Source organism: Babylonia areolata, chromosome 3 (assembly GCF_041734735.1).
Source record: "Babylonia areolata isolate BAREFJ2019XMU chromosome 3, ASM4173473v1, whole genome shotgun sequence".
Lineage (NCBI taxonomy): Eukaryota > Metazoa > Mollusca > Gastropoda > Neogastropoda > Buccinidae > Babylonia > Babylonia areolata.
In genome coordinates, this window is record NC_134878.1 from 18,784,638 (window position 1) to 18,804,201 (window position 19,564).

Genomic DNA, 19,564 nt, shown 5'->3' on the forward strand with positions numbered 1-19,564 from the left:
CGGTGTGAACGAGTTGACTGCCCATGTGCTTCATGTGTCTTTGGAAAGACAGACAGACAGACAGAGACTATGTTTGCGTGTGTGTGCGAGCGCGAGTGTGCGTGTATGCATGTGTGTGCATGAACATGCGTGTATATAGAATATGTAAACACGTGTTCACTGAACAAGCCTGTTTTATCTAATTCGTTTTATCATTTGTTATTTGTCTTCCATCTATTTTTTGTTGATTCCATTTTAATCATTTTCTTACTCATCTCTTAATGATAATAGTATAGTTTATTGCATATTTCATTAAAATACAATAATATTCAAGGCACATCATATGAGTGAAATATAGCAGAAGAAAAACATTTTACAGTAAATATCAAAGCCTCATGTCAAAAATCTCCAAAACCATCCCATGCCAACAACATACAGTCAACTCAAACAAACTGAACTGAAACAGCCATTATCCTCAATATATATATATATAGAGAGAGAGAGACACCAACATATACATATATACCAACATGCAAATACATAGACAAATGAATTCATACTCTCTCTCTATATATATATATGTGTGTGTGTGTGTGTGTGCATGCATGAATTTAAAAGTTCTAAGTGAAAATAAATGAAAAACCAGAAACAATACATGTTCATCATCACTCTTTCTGTTTTTTTCTCCCATCTCTTTCATTCTGGCAATACCAGGAAAGCTTTAAATTTTCCTGACTTGCAGGCTGGGTCAGTGGGGATGTAAGGCCTTTGTCCCCACACCACACCTGTCCGCACCACCACCACCCTTTCACATTTCTCTCCTTTTTTTCTTCTTTTGGAAGCAGATGTAGTGAAGCATATATGGATCATTCTGTCCACCTTGATGCCATTTTGAAACCAGAACTGCGCAAGACAGACAGACAGACAGACAGAGAGAGACCAAAGAGGGAGTGGGTTGGGCTTGGAAGTAATGAGCAACACACAGAGAGTGGAAGACCGTTCAGGGAGAGAGACAGAGACACAGAGAGAAGCAGAGAAAGACAGACAGGCAGAAAGAGAGCTAAACAAACAGAGAGTGTGTGGCCACATCATCAGCAAATCCTGTCCCACTATATACTGCACCAGCACCAGCTTTGTGATAACGGCTCTCAAGAACCTACACTCAAATCCGTGCCGCTGGCATGAGCTGCGTCTGCGCTGTCCCGAAGACCAGGAAAGCCTCAAGGACGGCACTAGAATTCTCGTGACTCCCGGAGTCTTGTCGTTTGACGATGAAGAAGATCTTGCTCTGACGCTGCGGGCACTGCCACAGGTGCACGTGCAGCCTGTCTCCCGTGGTACTCTGGTCAATGTACATCGTCGCCTGTTCCTGGAAAAGGATACACACGAATACGAATCCACGAGTACACACACTTCATTGTCTATAGCTTCAGTATAGGGATTGGCTTTCTTGGCAGCAACAAATGTCCAACATAAAAAGAGACCACCGCCCCCCCCCCCCCAACACCCCCCTCCCCCCCCAAAAAAAAAACCCACAATGAAATAAATGAAAAATAAATAAACAGATAAAATGGAAGGCACCAAACAGAATGGCTGTACACAAATATACAGGTTATTGAATTCCCATGCACTTCCATTGCAGTCAACCAAACCGCAATGCATATCCTCCAAGGCCATACATGCAAGCGTACACAGAGAGAGAGAGAGAGAGTATGCTACTACTGAGATACATAGTTCACTCAAAAATTCACACATCAAAATATCATCAGGCTAACAATATCTAATCACAAATCAGCACTTCCATAGATCATTAAAGTAAGAGGCAACACAATAAAAACAACATTAATTCCTTCATATTAAATCAACAGAACCCCCACACCCCTTCTTCCCCCTGTCTACCTCCATTTCCTGTCCACTACGCCCCCCCCCCCCCCCCACCCCACCCCACACTCCTAGAAAATTACCTGCAGGACTCAACTTTTTCATCCCCTTCACGGGTTAGTAGACTATGCAGAGAAAATTTAAACAACCCCCTTCACCCACCCTTCCTCCACCACGGGCCCTGTGAGTGCGTGCACGTAAAGGGTCAAATAGATTGCATGTGCGTGCATGTTATGGGTCTACAGATTGTTGTGTGCATGCACAGAAAGGTCCAGGTATGGGTTCAGTGTGTGTGCACGTTGGGGTTAAGTCAGTCGTTTGTGTGTGTGTGTGTGTGTGTGTGTGTGTGTGCACGCGAGTATGTCAAGAGCATGTGTGTGTGTGTGTGTGTGTGTGTGTGTTGTGTGCATGCACAGAAAGGTCCAGGTATGGGTTCAGTGTGCGTGCACGTAGGGGTTAAGTCAATTATGTGTGTGTGTGTGTGTGTGTGTGTGTGTGTGTGTGTGTGTGTGCACGCGAGTATGTCAAAAGCATGTGTGTGTGTGTGTGTGTGTGTGTGTGTGTTGTGTGCATGCACAGAAAGGTCCAGGTATGGGTTCAGTGTTTCGTGCACGTAGGGGTTAAGTCAATTATGTGTGTGTGTGTGTGTGTGTGTGTGTGTGTGTGTGTGTGTGTGCACGTGAGTATGGCAAGAGCATGTGTGTGTATGTGTGTGTGTGTGTGTGTGTGTGTGTGTGTCTGTGTCTGTGTGTGATTACCCGACCACTTGTTCGGGCGCGTAGACCGTGCATTCCCCAACCCTTGACTGCCATAAACGTATCACGTACGGGCATAGTGACGTCACTGATAACGTCATCAGAAAAGGGGAAATAGCTCTGGAAGGCTGAAAATTCACACAGTTTATCTAGAGTGGTATATATGCAGACCATTTTCTCAGTTTTAGGCTTATTGTTTTGGATAATGTTTTACGACTTGAAACACCACTTTCTACTGTTTTCCCCCTGGCACTGAAGGGGATTTAACAAAGCCAGTCAGCTCCAGCTCCAACTTCACTATCACTCCTCACTGTCAGAGGGTATCTGGCGATGTCTGTGTGGAATCCGGGCAGGGCCTTCGCCGTGACCGCAGCCTGGGCCGCATCGCAGCAGAAGCGAATGTAGCTGTTCTGGTTGGTGTGGCCGTGGAGGTCTGTGTCACTGGCTGCCACCTCCACCCTGTAGCAGAATGCTGTCGCTGGCGGCTGAAATGAAAAAAAAAAGAAAAGAAGTATATATATATATATGTGTGTGTGTGTGTGTGTGTGTGTGTTTGTACCAAAGTGAAAAGAAAATGGAGTTAAAAAGTTATTTAAAAAAAACAAAACAAAAAAAAAAAAAACGTAAGTGAAATGAAAGGGAAAATGGAGGAAAAAGAAATGAAATATGACAGAAAAGAAAAAAGAGTGAAGAAAAAAAAAACAAACAAAAAAAAAAAACGAAAGCGTAAAGAAAGGTGGAAAAGGGGAGAAGAAAAAACAACAACAAAATTGAACGAACGGGGAAAGAATAGGAAAAAAAACCAAAGAGTCCAGCCAGAGTTAGCATCTTTGATGAACTCGTGTATTTGCAGAAAACAAAAGAAATGTATTAAAACGAGAAAAGAAAAAAGAACCCACCCAGCGTTGGAAAATCAGACGAACTATTCATTCCGGTCTGATGCTGACAAAAACCAGTTGTCACGGTATCTTTTATTCCTCAAGAGACACTGAGGATACATCTGGATTATTTTAATTTGTTCGCTCATCTCTGCTCTTCTTCCCCAATTTATCGATCTCCTTCTCTCTCCAATTGTGTGTGTGTGTGTGTTCGTGCGCGCGCGCGTGTGTGTGCGTATGTGTGTGTGCGCGCACGCGCGTCTGTGTGTATGTGTATGTGCATGTCCGCGTGTGTGTGTGTGTGTGTGTGTGTGTGTGTGGTTGTACATACGATCTCAATCACAGCTGACTTTAACGCTATTCTTTGGGTTTTTTTGTTTTTTCGGTTGTTGTTGTTTTTTTGTTTTTTCGTTTGTTTGTTGTTGGTTTTTTTGGGGTTTTTTTTTTTGCGCTGTACAAGAAACGTATTGCTGTTATAATGTAACAGCTGCAAACACAACATGCAACCTGGGCAACAAATGAACAGCTGCATGTATACTGGATTCCCAGCGGCAAACGTACTTATATCCATGCAGACAACATCCACGATTTTGTTCACTTTTTGAAATACCGCTCACCTCTAGAAAACAAACAAAAAAACAAAAACAAAAACGAAAGAGCTTTTTTGTTCACATCTTAAAATGTCTCACACCTCTGATCCGATCCTGGTAAAAAAAATAAATAAATAAAGAGAAGTTAAGATCTAGAAATGTCTCACATCTCTGATCCGACCCTGGTAAAAAAGAAAAAAAGGAATTAGGGTCATATCTTGAAATGCCCATCACCTCTGATCAGGCCCTCGGTAATAAAAGAAAAATAAAGGCAGTTCGGTTCACATCTTAATACATCCTTTCGTTTCTGGACCGATCTTTCTTCAGAAAAACAACAAACAATGATAATGATAATAACACTAATAACAAATATACTTCTTATAATAATGATAAGGGAAAGCAGTTTGAATCACGTCCTAAAATATCCTTCAACTAGTTAAAATAACAACAACAAATAACAGTAATGATAAGCAGAAGAAGAAGAAGAAGAAACGAAAGCAGTTCAGTAAACGCCCTAAAATAGCCCTCACCTCAGGACCGACCCTGGTGAAAAGGAAAGGCCCATTCTGGGGCTGGGCGACGTTGGCGTATTTGGTGGAGTACCACTCTGGGACCAGTGCCGGCTGGCCTGTCCTCGCATCTAAGAACACCAGTTTGACAAAGCCCCTGGCCAGTGTGTGGCCATCCAGTTTGTTGATGATTTGACCAGAAAAGGTCACCGATGTCCGGCCAACCTCTGCGAGCTGCAGGCCAATCTGGGGAATGGTGTACGGAGAACAAATGAATGGGGAGACTGGCGCATGGAGTTCTGCAGTGAATTCATTCAGCTGATTTAAAAGTAGACAGTTATTTTGGTTTAATGACACTCAACAACTCATATCAAGGGATTGTTCACTCTTTCAGGCTCTACGCAGGATTTGCATGGATGCAAACAACTTTGCAAAGTGAATGACAGTTTCAATTGTGTACACTGAAAGGCATTTTGGGGGTAACTATTCAAAGTGCGTGTGTATCACTCTCTCTCTCTCTCTCTCTTTCGCTCCCTCATTATTCACTGAGTCTCTCAAACACAGTAATTTGTACAACAGGCTGACTACGTGAGTAAAGTTGAATGACAACTGCCTTTTGGTGCTCCTCATACATTTCCTGTCATTCAGGTAGACTTCAGTCACGTGCACGTTCACAGATGGACATCGATGTTTGTCCCTTATTGAAACCACAGATAAACTGATGATAAAGGGAATGGTGGAATGAAGTGTTAACATGTTCAACAGATATGATACTGGGACACACTGGGATTTTTGTGGAGGAAACTCGTTTGTGTAGTCAAGCCAAACTTCCAATACAAATTCAAAAACGTGTATGTGCAATATGGTCTATGGGTGTGATGAAGCTTAGCCGTCTCTTTGTATCCTTTTCCATCCCACGATCCCCCCCCTCCCCCTACTCCCTGCCCCCACCCCCTGCCCCCGATTTCCTCCATGTAGTGTGTGGGCCTATGAGTGGGTGTTCTCTGTGTGTGTGTGTGTGTGTGTGTGTGTGTGTGTGTGTGTGTGTGTGTGTGTGTGTGTGTGTGACGTAAGTTTTGTGCTTTTTTTACTTTATGATTCATATCTGCAACCTGTCTTGATGTATAGTTTTTTTCTCTCAGTCTCTCGTATGCCTTGATATCAAATTGTATCCATTATGCTCAAGTGAGGAGCCTTCTTTGACCGAGAGATCGGTTTAACTCGGTAGTCATTATGTATATGTATTGTTTCTCAGTTATGAGGAATCTGGAACCTACTATGTAGTGAGTAATTTCCACCAAGTGCAATGCCTATATTATTATCATAGGTGGTTCAATCATAACACAGTAAGGAAAAAAACACAACACACCTTCCAGTCTAAACCCACCAGGTACTGATACCCGGACTGAACCCTGGGCCCAAAATTGAAAGTTCAAAGCCTTAACCATTCCCCAGTAGCGTCTGTTCCCCTCATCCTCCCTCTCTCTTACTCTCTCTCTCTCTCTCTCTCTCTCTGTCTCTCCCACACCATCTATCTCACACCTTGTAAGGAAAGATAAAGCCCCTGGGAATAGTCCAGACAGAGGGGTTGATGTTGTAGTGAGAGCACCGGGTAAAATAGACGATGTGTTCCTGTCGGAGCGAACCCATTCCGGCCAGCCCTGCCTGCGCTGAGTAAAAGCCAGCTGCTTCAAACTCTTGGGCAATCTTCCAGTGAGGCAGACACTCTGAAATACGCACAGGCATGCATGTACAATCAAACAAACGTCATAAGCACGCACGCACGCACACACGCAAGCACGCATGCGCCCAAGCACGCACGCAAAGCACGCGCTCAATATCCACAACATTGGAGCAAATCCAGCCTGGTAAGCTTGATGGAAGTGTGTACACAAATAACTGCATGCGCAACATGCAAGTAGTCACACACACACACACACACACAGAGTGATACACACGTTGACACACAAACATTGTAAACACACACACACAAACACCACCTACCCCCTCCCCCACCCCCTTTCCCGCTCCACACTGACACATAAAACCACCACCTCACCTGCGCGTCCGAAATCGGAGAGAGACAGGTGTGAGTAATGAGTCCAGCACCAGCTGTGATCAGGTGCCATCTCCACCTTCAGTGCGGTTCCCGCTATCCCTGCCTCCATTATACCTGCAGTCAGCCCGCACCGTCACTGTCAAACAATACAAATGCACTTGACGAATGATACAAATTTTACGTTTCACAAACGACACAATGACGAATTTCTGTTTCGAGTTCTCGTCTTGTTTTCAAATGTAATGATACCAACAAGGTTTGTAATTAATATTAATATATCAACACAGAATAACACCTGAAATATTGAAACGGGAAGTTGGACTGGATGATTTATACCCATTAATACAGCCAATAAGTTCTGTGGCTGTGAAAACAGTAAAATCTTGACCAGCATCATTTAGTATTTATAATTCCATTGTAGACACTGGAGAGAAGTACTATCACTTATAGTAGCTCCATACTTTTAATGATGGAGTATCAATCCTGCCACTGCCTGGTTTGCATCAAGTACTGAACCATTTGAATAGACTTTAAGGCGATTTGGATCATTCTCTTGAATGTGAGATTTCACGTGTTTATTGTTTTGTTTGTTGTTGTCGTTTTTGTTGTGTGTGTGTGTGTGTGTGTGTGTGTGTGTGTGTGAGGGAGTAGGGGGTGCACAATTGTGTGTGTGTGTGTGTGTTAGTGTTATACGTTATTACTTCTTATTTGATTATTTGAATTCACAGCACTCTGATTTTTTTTTTTTTTTTTTTTTTTTTTTTTTGGTACATGTTTGCCAGCAAGTTTTTGTGATATTCTCTGTATCATATCATAGTTTCTTTGTTATTACATTTTTGTTTTTTTGTTTTTTTCTTTCTTTTCGTTTTTATTTTTAATTTTTTAATTTTTTTTAATTGTTGTTGGTGGTGGTGGTGGTGGTGGGTTTTTTGTTTTGTTTGCAGTCATTGAAAAGCTCCTTGACCTTTGGTGGGGGGTGGGGGGGGGAGGTCGTTTTGTAAATTTTAATTATTATTATTATTGCTGTTGTTGTTGACAGAAATGTGATACAGACTGGCTGGGTGAGCGAAGTGTACACAGGGGGGGTATATTTTGGCCAGGAGGGGTATGACATGGCCAAGGCGGGTTTGCCTATGCTAATTTCTACCCAGGGTATAAACCAGCCTGTCACACCGGTATTTTATTTATTTATTTATTTTCGACTCAGACCGTTCATGGCTTGCTGTGTGCTTTTCACCGTCTTTCGGGAGCTAAAATATTGAACAAATAAATGATTTTTTCTTTTAAAATACTTAATTATTTGACAGATGTATCTTTAAAAGTAAACAACCTGACATTGAAAAAAAGGGAGAAGACATTGACTCCAACGTCACTTTACGGACTGATAAAAAAAAAACCCAACAACAACAGACCCTTGCTTGAACGAGGCTTTATTAATTTTAAGAGTTAAACCTACCTTTTCAACAAGCCGTTTTCCACACATTGCATGACTAGACTCCATGATTTTCATCGCCTGTTTTGTGACGCACTGATATCATTGCACATGCTTGACGGACGGACGGAAATGAATGGCTTACCTGAAATAGCTCAAGTAAATCTGGCAGTCGACAAGCCTCGGAAAATTTGCTTTGGATGATTGTGTCGTCTGCCACCGAACGCTCAGTCTCACAATAATGGTCGAGGGGAAGTAACTGCTCAAACAATGGCGTTGTACGCCACAGATAATGGAGAGTCCCCTGACCACTCTGCTCCCGGACAAACTGGGCCTACCTTACGAAATCACCATTCACATATATTTACTCAATTGTTTACTTATCTACATTTGCGCTACAGACAGCACAGGGCACAAATACACACACACACACACACACACACACACACACACACACACACACACACACACACAGAAATATACGTGACACAAAAACACAGACATAGAGTCCCATGAACACTCTGCCCCCAGACGCACGCACGCAAGCACGCCAACACACACACACACACACACACACACACACACACACACACACACACAGTTGGCCAAGAATTTCCTGGGAGAAAAAGTGGACTGGGGGGCCATTGACCTTGGAGACCACCCGGGCAAAGTACATTCTGTTCTTTGACATTTCCACATAAAGAAACAGCTGTCGGCTGAAATTATAAAGGATCAAGTGTGTGTGTGTGTGTGTGTGTGTGTGTGTGTGTGTGTGTGTGTGTTTCAGTTACGAAACAGATATGTTCCTAAAAAATATTTGTCTCCAAAATCGGTTTCTAATTTCTATAATTGCAAATGTTCCTTAGCTACACTTTTGGAATTAAAAGACATTTGTGTTTTCTCAACTTTTATGTGACATTGTTGTGTATTTGGAAATGTTTGTTCTGGGCATGAAATGATTATTTTGCAGTAATCCTCCTGTCACAACTCATGACAATCTCGTGTGGAGTGTTTTGTGCTTTACCTTCCCCATTTACCCTCTCCCATTCGAGCGTTCGTTTAGTGTGTGTTAGCTCCCGGTTGTGCGTGCAATCGGGGAGTCTCGTTTGTATGCTTGTGTCACTGCTGAGCAGAGTTTAAAGGCTCTCTGTTCTGTCAGTGACACTTCTCTCGGCTTTGCGCCCGCGGCCTTCTTGGAGGAAGGTCGTGCTTGTTTGGGGTTGGGGCTTTTTGCCCAGTTGGCACCCTCAAGTGAGGATTGTTTTCCTCCCAGTGGCCATGTATCTTTGTTCTGTGTGCTCCAGCTCAGAGGGAGTGCCCTGCTGGACGTGTCTCGTCTTTGTTTGTTTTGTTGTTGTTTTTATTTCCAGCGTCAGGGTAGTGGTACCCGGTTGGCAGCGTCCCACTTCCTGTGCTTTCCCCTCTTCAGCCTGTGTTGGCCGGACAGCGTTGGTGCTCTGGATGTCTGCGGCCTTCCTGCTGCCCTCTTCTCATCACTGTCGTCATTTGTGCTCTAGTTTCGTCTTCATCAGTTTTCAGTTTTCACCGTCGAAGTCGTCGTTTTCCTCTTGTGTTGTGCAGTGCTTCATTTTATGTATTCATCAAACGTCTTTAGTTCACTGGTAGCATTCTACGGACTGTTTGCCGCTGGACGGCCGTGTGTTAAAGCTGTGTGTGTGTGTGTGTGTGTGTGTGTGTGTGTGTGTGTGTGTGTGTGTGTTATTATTTATCCATTCTGTTGTCATTTAAGTGTTGTTGCAGCCGGGGTTGTGGTTATTGTTTTTTGGCAAGCTCTGTGTGTGATTAAATAAATGTATGTGAACCCTGAATTGTTTTAGTCTGTGTTTGTGTTGTCAGGGTGTTAGTGCTGGGTTGGTGGGGGTTTCTAGTCCGCTCTCATATAGAGCGTGACACCTCCATACTCCAATAGGAGTGAAAGGATCATTAAAACTTGAAACGGTGTGTGTGTGTGTGTGACAGATATTTTGTGTATGTCTGCTTGCCTGTGTACAGGCTATTGTACTCATGCCTGAGACAAGCTTGGGCAGTGATGGAAATGTGGCTGTCGCACAAACCTGTGAACCAGAGGTATATCTGAATATGCCGTGTTTCTGTTCAATGAAATTGAATCGGGTGGAGATCACACACACACACACACACACACACACACACACGTGCGCGCGCGCGCGCGTGCATTTTAGCGCGATAAACCGAGGACTGATGTGCAGTATGCACTACGATCCACTTTAACAAAAGGATTATCTCTGGCACAATTATGTGCGCGCTCACAAACACATTAAGCATCACTCGGCGGGATTTCTTTCTCTCTCTCAATCATTTTTTAATCTAGTTTTTTTTCCGCACACTCGCACACATAAACGCACATACAACACATACACACATACACATAAACATAAGAGAGGGGGTATACTATTATTTTCATTTACTTTGTAAAAACGCTTTAAAAAAACAACAAAAAAAGAACAAGCCACGTGTGATTACTATGTAAAAGAACGGAACCGGAAACGCGGGGTGAGGTGGGGGGTGTAGGTGGCAGTCGGAGAGGGGGGTGGGGGTAGGCTGGGGAATAGGGGGAAAGTGTTACCAGCAGGCTACTTCCACATCTGTTATCGATCCAAATATCCTATATTTTTGTTCGCCAGTTGAAACGGACGTTTACTGAGCCCGGCAACATTTGTGTGCGGGAAATGGCATTTCATTATTTTGCGATCATACTACAGATATAGATAAGAGTTTAAAACGTTCCCTGTCTTCAATGCAACTTTCCAGCTTCGATGAATCGTAACTAATAATATGCACAAGAAAACAATTTTTTTTGGGGGGGGGTAATTGACTACCTATTTAATGTTATTTTATTTCGTATTGACAATTGACTTAATAGATGATGTCAGTAAACTGCAGAAGCTGATCCAAGCTGACTTGTTTGGTCGCCGTAAAAATAAGATTTATATTGATCCATAGAAACGTACGTGTTCCACTGGTTCAAGTTGTGCCAGGCAGATTTCGCCACATCAGATAAGCATTTTACTCATTTCAAAACTACTTGTACGTTCGTATATGTCGAACATTTAACCTGTTCCCGTCTTGACATGACTTTACCACTCAGACACTCCGCGGAACCAAAGAGGCAATCGCACACTGAAAGAATCCTGCATACAGTGACTGAATTTTCAAGCAAGATGGTGGACAAAGAAATTATTTTGGGCCTATCGTTTTGTCGACAGGAATTTTCAGTATGTTCATTTCGCATATTAAACAAACCCTAATCCGGTAACGAACCGGAATGGATCCAAGGAAATTTTGCGCATCCAATGGTAAAGTTGACAAAATAAGTCGTTTGCGATATGGAAATACGGTTTATTACGGAACAATTACACCCCTTTGATCGGAATCGGTGGAAGGAAATGTTTTTCTTCTATGCTGAATCTAAATTTGGTGTTAACAGACAAGGCGCATCCTGAGAAATTTGATTCGTTTAAAGTTTACCAGTTTACGGACGCACTTTGTTAACACACATGAGCGAAAAAGGAGGGGAGAAGCATGGAAATGAGAAATGAGACACCTGCTGAGAGTGTCACTGAATGTTTGCACAATGCAGGTGTAATGGCTTCTCTTCTTTCTTTTTTCCTTTTCTTGTTCTTTTTTTTCTTCCTTTTTTTTCAGTTGCCTTTGTCACTGACACTGTCACTGGTCCCGGATCCTGGTCTGGTCGTGGAGGCGCTGCACTGCTGAAAGCACTACTATAAAAATGCCTTAAGCGCAGTAAATGGTCATAATTACGACTCACACGATTTCACTTTCAGCAACTGAATGACATACATGTATGTAAATGAATATATTAGAATATTTTGAAATTTCACAGAGCGTAACAGAAAGACACACACACACACACACACACACACACACACACACACACACAAAGAGAACGGGTAGAGAGAGAGAGTAATACCGCAAAACGATTGTTATTGCAAACCATTTTCGAGTTTCTCTTGCATGCTGGGAAACTGAACACTTTTTGATACCTTGGTTAATCTTTACACCCAGTCAGTATCTTCAGTGTGGAAATGTAAGTAAGGCAACAAAAAATAAAGAAGAAAAAAAACAGAACAGTAATGATGTGTGAGCAATGGTGGTATATCAACAACAATACGCCGTAAACTTCAACACTAACAGCAAAGATCGTATACAAATTATTATACAGGCCATCCATGGAAATAGTGTCTTCAGTGCCAATAGCAGCACAAAAAAAAAAAAAAAGAAAAGAAAAAGAAAAAAAGAATACTAATAAAACTGCATGCACCCTTTCCTTCGACATGCACAACTTTCCCTGTTGGGAAACGTGTGTAAACAAAGCAGGTCTGTGTGAGCAGCCTTTTCTTCGTCTTCATTTGTTCGTTCTTCTGCTTGCTTCGTCAGTGGGCTGCAGCTCCCACGTTCACTCGTATGTATACAAGTGGGCTTTTACGTGTATGACCGTTTGTTTTTTCTTCCCCGCCATGTAGACAGCTGAACTCTTCGTTCGACCATTGGCGTTTTGACACCCTAACCTTGTCATAAACCCGTAACACACACATACAAATTCTGGCCTCTGGTGAGGAGAAAGGGGAGTGGGTGGAGGGGGGGCCTGGGGGAGGTGCGGGGGGTCGTTGGGGGTGGGGGGAGGGGGTTGGGACATGGAAGGGCTGTGTGTGTAAACTCAGAACTCATTTAATTGTCGTAAAACCATCATAGGAATTATGGACACTATAAACTAAACACAACACGCAAACAAAAAGTAAAAGCAATAAGTTGTGAGCACATGCAGGATATTCCATAAGACATAATTATGGACTGCGAACTTTAAAGCATTCATATGTGTGTGTGTGTGTGTGCGTGTGTGTTGGCTGGGGCCGGGGGGTTGGGGGTGAGGGGCTGGGGGTGGAGAGGGGTACGGGGTGAAGGGTGAGGAAGGAGAAGTGGGTCAGGATGTATTGCATGAAGGTCGGCTCCTTTTTCTTTTTGCGCGCGCGTCCTGTAAACTTGGCCCAGAGAGCAGTTCGCGTGAAGGGCCTGGACTATTGTTCAGTACACTTGTCACAAGCCCCTCCCCCGTTCCTTTTGCCAGCAGGTGCTTGCTTCTGTTCCATTCACTTGTATTCTGCGTTGTTGCTGTAGCTGTTTTTCTCTGCACGCGTGCTTTTTACTTGACGAAAATGAAGGTAGGTGTTGTTTTTTGTTACTTATCTTTTAAAAGGTTTTTTTTTATGTTGTTGCTGTTGTTCTTTCTTGTTTTTTCCAGTTTTGTTGTTGTTGTTGTTGTTATTGTATTTTTTTTCTTGCTGTTGCTGTTGTTGTTTCTTCTTCTTCTTGTTTTTTTCTATGGGCATTTTATTTTGGCTGAGTGCTACCAGTTATTATTAACTGATGTGGATGGGGACGGACATACAGAACGTGACACGGACCGAAACACTATCACTGCTCTCTCTGGTCCTGCATATGCATGTGTGTGCATCACTCTACAGCTGGCCATATTTTTGCTTCACAGTTATATTGCGTTGAGGATTCTCCTTTTTCTTTTTTTCGCTTTTTTTTGTTTTTCTTTTTGTTTTTGTTTTTAAGAGAAAGCGATTGTGCTGTTTGTTGACTACGAAGAAGCATTTGATAACGTTTGCAGGACTTTCTTCTGGGGAAAGAAAAAGAAATCTGGAGTTAATGGACAGGTACTTAATGTGATAAAAGACATGTACCAGAAAGTCATGTGTCAAAAAGGGGAGATAGGTGATCTGATTTTTTTTAAAGTTGTTCAGGTGTCAAACAAGGGAAAAAATATCAGCTTTGCTTTTTGCTATTTTGAATATTATTAAATTTTAAACCTTATTATTATTATTATTTTTAAAATATTATTAGTAGTATTTTTATGTATTTATCTGGGGTTTTTTATTTTTGTTATTTTTTACTTTATTTTATGTTATTTATTATTATCTTTTTTTTCTTGGTTTTTTTTTTTCTTAAGGCCTGACTAAGCGCGTTGGGTTACGCTGCTGGTCAGTCATCTGCTTGGCATATGTGGTGTAACGTGTATGGATTTGACCGAACGCAGTGACGCCTCCTTGGGCTACTGATACTGATACTGCTATTTTGCTATCTATCTCATATAGTTATCTGCAGGCGTACACAGCTAATAAAACTGCAGGACTGGCTACTTGAAGACGGAAGGTAAGAGTGCTGGGATGGGAGAAGGAAGATGAAGATGTTTAAATTTTTCATTTCATCGTCAGTATGCAGACGATTCAGCCATCTGCGAAGAATAAGCGGAAGAATTGCAATAATCGTAATTATAGACATTATGCCTGAATACTGTGAAAACTGGATGGGTTTTCCGGTAAACAGTTAAAAAAACAACAACAACTGCTGACAAATATTCAAGATCAAATTTTCAAAATATCAAGAAATTCCAATGCAAAGGACAACACATTCAGGGAGTATTTGGATTCCAGTACTTATGTGCATATTTCCTTTACAATAACAAACTCAGTACAATACAGAAGCAATTATAAAAGAGAGCCTCAAGAGCCATGTCAGCCTTTTTTTAAGAAACTATAAAAACTCAGTTACCCTTTGAAATCGAGATTTAGTTATTCAATAGTTATTCAGGTTGACCGAATGATTGTCCAAATAATGCTTTATGGGTGCGACGTTTGGTACCTAATAATGACATAGTTACCATCAAAAGTGCAGGTGCGTTTTTACAAAATGACAATGAAACTAGAGAAAAAATACACCGTCTTGTATGATACTGATAATCACTGACTGCCTGTTCAGAGAGGAAGAGAACTTGGTATTTCACATAAAGAAAGAAGATGAGTGTGCAATGAGGAGGGTGTGCGCGGATGTATGTGTGTGTGTGTGTGTGTGTGTGTGTGTGTGTGTGTGTGCATGCATGCAAGCGCAGCGTTTGTGTGCGCACAAGCGTGTATAAAGCGGCTGGGGCATATTGTGACACTTGGCATGGTCACGCCACTGTATGTTTTCATATCTGTCTTTCTCTTCTTCTTCTTCTTCTTTTTTCTTCTTTTTTTTTCTATTCTTTTCTTCTTTTTTTTCCTCACACGTGGAAACTGGCATTGTATTAAGGCCCGGACCCAAACACCCTCATTTGAAGACATAATTTGCGCCGTCATTCGTAATAATTACACACGGCAGCCAGTGCCGCTGTCAACAATTACGTTCTTGCCGTTTGGGTTTGTTTTGTTTGTTGGTTGGTTTTTTTGTTGTTGTTGTGTGTTTTTTTGGGGGGGTGGGTGGGGGTGGGGGGGGGGGGGGTGGAGGGGGTTGTTGTGTTTTGTTTCGTTTTCCCCAGTTTGAACTCCCAGTGCACAGGCAGCTTGTCACAAACGGCGTCGGCGACACCTTGTGCTGTCTGTTTGTTCATTTGCTCCACATGTTTACTGACTTGCTCGGTCGATCCTTCAGTGGAGAACCGGTTTCGTGAAGGCAGGGTGTGGACAAACACAACTGTACAGTCTTTTTCCTTTTTCTTTTCTTTCTTTTTTTTCCCCCCCCCCCCCAAGATGGGAGTTACAGCCGAATGAATGGTAGAGTGTGGGACTTTCTATATAAGTGTCATAGGTTCGATGCTAGTATTGGCTCCTAATGGATTAAATTAAAGGGTGGCAGGAAACCAGTTGTTTTTGATGTTGTTTTTTTTTCCCCGTCCCGTCCTCCGAATTCAACACACGTGCAGACCTGACCTGCCTGTTTCTTGATTGATTCCCTTTGAGTGTCAGAAGTGACTGAAGTACTGACACACGTAAGATATATTATTATCCATGTTCAGAGGTCGGTGCACAAGCACTAATTCTCTCTCTCTCTCTCTCTCTCTCTCTCTCTCTCTCTCTCTCTCTCTCTCTCTCACACACACACACACACACACACACACACACACACACATACACGCACGAACGCACGCACATGCACACACATGTTCAAACGATCCTGAGAGCGTTGTGAAGGAGAAAAGCATTCTGATACAAGTGAACTGACTGACGTGGAAGTTGCAGCCCACGAACGCAGAAGAAATCCCTTTAAATCCATAGCACTGTTGACCATAAAGCGCTTCATGAGAGCAGAGCTTGAATTTGTGTGTGTGTGTGTGTGTGTGTGTGTGTGTGTGTGTGTGTGTGTGTGTGTGTGCGTGCGTGCGTGCGTGCGTGTGTGTGTTAGAGAGAGAGAGTGTGTTGTGTGTGTTTGCGCGCATGTACGTACGTATGTATGGATGAAAGGATGTATTTGTGTGTTCGTGTGTGTGTGTGCGTCCGTGTGTGTGTGTGTGTGTGCTGTGTGTGTGTGCGTGCTGTATGTGTGTGCGTCCGTGTGTGTGTGTGTGTGTGTGTGTGTGTGTGTGTGTGTGTGTGTGCGAACGTATGATGTGTGTGTGTGTGTGTGTGTGAGGGGAGAGAGAGATCGGGTGTGGGAGAGATTGAAAATGTTTATCTCCAAGGGTTTACAGACTGAGCAGTTTGATTTTTTTTTTTTTCCAGTCTGGCTCGAAGGTATTGATGAAAGGCAGTACTGCAGTGAAGAGAGACAGCCAGTCACACTACTGACAATGCACATCAGTAAACGATAAACTACCAGCTGATTAAAGCATAACTGATAATCAGTACCTAACTGCATATTACTAATCGATGTTTGACTCAATGCGGCGTTAATACAGGCAAAATAACAAGCTGTTTTGTAAAGAGTTCCCTGGTGGTTGATGATCTTAGACCCTGAGAGTGAGAGAGACAGAGATGGAAGGAGCGGGAGAGGAAAGACTAACTCCCGACATACATTTTAAAACACGCCCGGTCAGATTGCAGACTGAATGCAGACACTCAGTGTAAAAACAACCCACCACCAAGACAACAACAACAAAATAACTCATCCAGCAACCAACCAGCCAGCAGACCCACCCATCCACACGCCTTTCGCAGCCACGTTTTTAAGGAGATTTTCACACACGGTGTAACGTATATGGATAAGACGCACATTTGAAACTGAAACTACTGACGTCAGTTGTACATACCTCAGTCCCAGCTCTCGAGTTGTCATCACTGCAGCAGCATTTTTTTTTTTTTTTCAACTTGTTTTTCTGAGGATTGGGTTTGCTGTGTTTTCCTCCTTGTCTCTCTGTCCCCCCCCCCCCCCCCCCCCACCCCTCCCCCCTCTCTCTCTCAGTAACAGTGTGTGTGTGTGTGTGTGTGTGTGTGTGTGTGTGTGTGTTTCCGGCCCTGCAGGTATAACTCACAAGCAACATCACTGGAAAACATAGCTGGGCAACCTCAGTAAACTGCCCCGTGGGAGTAAACAAGACAATTACAGTAATTCCTGACGCTGCAACTGCTGTCAACACGACCGTTTACCGGACCTAAAACTGACTGGAAACTGACACCGTTCAATTGGCATGTGTGTAAAGCACGGGTCGTCCCACTGACACCACCGTGTCGGTTGCCGTCATGCGAGTGGGAATGTTGATGTTCGCAAGGTTGTGAAACAGTTGTGTTTATAAGATACAAGACTACTAGTCATAGGATTCCCCCATCCCTCCTCTCTCTCTCTCTCTCTCTCTGTGTGTGTGTGTGTGTGTGCAGGGGCTATGGGAGGAGGTGATGGGATGACTTCAGACGCTTCAGACATTATTTATTGACATTGGCCTATCTACAGCCCTTATGTCAAGGGGACATCATTCTCAATTGCAGCGTCGTGTGCTGAACGAAAAAAAACACAAAACAAAACAGAACAAAAACAAACTATGAACAGTAAATAAAACAAGTCTTGTCAATAAGCTTTTCTAGAACAAGGTGAGTTAATTGTTTATAGATGCATGTGCCCAATACAAGCAAGCACACATACATCATCTTCAACCACACTCTATCATCTCTATCATCAACCTCTACTATTTAGCCTAACTGACAACCACAACAACAAATATTATAAACTGTTCATATTCAACTTGACCATCAAGTGCATACAAATGCAATGTATTATTCATAGATATAACTACTAAATATTCAAACTAACCATTTTTCTTTTCCGGATGTTAATAGCCTCTGCAACATACCTGGCTAGCGAAATTAGAACTTACCATTATCAGAGGATAACAAGCTCTGCACGGTTTGCCTTCTCTCGGTGGCCACATGTAAATGTTGATTATTAGCCTTGATATCTTGATAAGCTTTGCAATGAAATAGAAAATGGTCTTCATCTTCTCTCACACCATCCATACACACCATGCACAAATTATCCCCAATACCTTCCGAATCAAACCATCTTCTATTTCCTTTTAAACCTAATGTTCTGTTTCTAAATCTTGCTAACATATCCCTGTGCCATTTATTAGTAACTATTATCAAAAGTTTCTGTGGTTGTAATACACTTTTGAAGGAATGGAACCAAGAATATTTTATACTATCCTCCATCTTGGAGTGCCAGTTTTGTTTATACCAAGATACTAAACGATCTTTAAATTCCAAAATAAATCCTCTTTCATTCCCAACTCCCAGACTAAGCCATACAATACCAAACCCATTTACTGTAAGAACTTGCTTAACATTGCCCACCCAGTTACGGTTACCTAACTCAACTTGCTGGAGTGACATGTCATATGCCTGTCTGCATAGTTTGTTTATAGGGAGCTGAGTGAGCTTTAACCAGTATTTGATGCATTTCACAAAGGCTCGAATATATAAAGGATACCTTTCAGAATTACCGTATGCCATCATGTTAGAAGAGTGCAATGGAACATTCATAAATCTCTTTATGGCTAATGTATGTACCTTTTTCATTTCAGTATTTTCTTCAAGACCCCATACTTCTGCTGCACAAGTTAGCATTGGCTCTATTTGTGTATCGAACAACTTCCAAAATAAAGAGGAATCAGCTGTTTTCAGTTTCTTCATAGATTTTAAAATTTCTGTTACTCCCCTTTTCCCTTTCCTACACATTTCTGACCATCCCGTTTTTAAACTCAGCCTTGTCGTAAATACCATTCCGAAATACTTATAAGCATTAATAACTCTTACTTCCATATTACCATACAACCACTTTTCCCATTGCGATAAATGACCTCCATTACGAAAAACAGTAATATTTGTTTTCGCTAGATTGACAGTTAATTGCAATGCGTCTGCTTTGTTTTTCAATACATTGATTCTGCAAGCCAACCGCAGTGCTAGAGAGTAAAATCACACCATCAGCAAACATTAACATGAATATTTCAACAGCACCTGGGATTAATTGTATACCATGTCTACCTTTTTCTGACATTTCAATGGCTAATTCATTTATAAAGAATGCAAACATTTGAGGACTCAAAATGCAACTTTGCTTTACACCACGGGGACAGCTACAATAATCAGAGTAAACTCCTTTTTTCACGTACACATGCCAAAACTGACTCATATACACCTCGAAGTGTCATATGCATCTTTCCATTGATAC

General features: G+C 42.3%; 2 protein-coding genes across 4 annotated transcripts in view; one reads left to right on the forward strand and one right to left on the reverse strand.

The window, feature by feature from the left end:
* Positions 1-353: 353 nt before the first annotated feature.
* Positions 354-8,378, reverse strand: LOC143279812 (uncharacterized). 3 transcript variants are annotated; one of them, XM_076584002.1, is made up of 6 exons: positions 8,108-8,248; positions 6,652-6,787; positions 6,135-6,319; positions 4,614-4,838; positions 2,927-3,100; positions 354-1,348 (listed from the first exon to the last, which is right to left on the reverse strand). In XM_076584002.1, exons 2-6 carry the CDS (start codon positions 6,758-6,760, stop codon positions 1,142-1,144), a joined length of 900 nt encoding a protein of 299 aa, XP_076440117.1. In that variant the 5' UTR covers positions 6,761-6,787; positions 8,108-8,248; the 3' UTR covers positions 354-1,141. The 3 variants fall into 3 exon arrangements, with proteins under 3 accessions (XP_076440117.1, XP_076440118.1, XP_076440116.1); XM_076584003.1 differs by having other exon boundaries at positions 6,652-6,765; positions 8,108-8,220; XM_076584001.1 differs by having other exon boundaries at positions 355-1,348; positions 8,229-8,378.
* A 4,766-nt stretch (positions 8,379-13,144) lies between these two features.
* The window catches only part of LOC143279813 (putative defense protein 3), a 35,336-nt gene continuing 28,916 nt past the window's right edge, over positions 13,145-19,564 (forward strand). The window contains exon 1 of the mRNA XM_076584005.1: positions 13,145-13,302. Coding sequence (XP_076440120.1) covers positions 13,297-13,302 — 6 coding nt within the window. The 5' untranslated portion in view covers positions 13,145-13,296. The remainder of the gene's footprint in view (positions 13,303-19,564) is intronic.

Excerpts from the sequence above, each read along its gene's own strand:
- LOC143279812 (XM_076584002.1), bottom strand. The coding sequence starts at position 6,760 with ATGGAGGCAGGGATAGCGGGAACCGCACTGAAGGTGGAGATGGCACCT. Across the intron at positions 6,320-6,651 it reads CTCCGATTTCGGACGCGCAG|AGTGTCTGCCTCACTGGAAG; the intron begins GTGAGGTGGTGG and ends TGCGTATTTCAG. Across the intron at positions 4,839-6,134 it reads GCTTTATCTTTCCTTACAAG|ATTGGCCTGCAGCTCGCAGA; the intron begins GTGTGAGATAGA and ends ACCATTCCCCAG.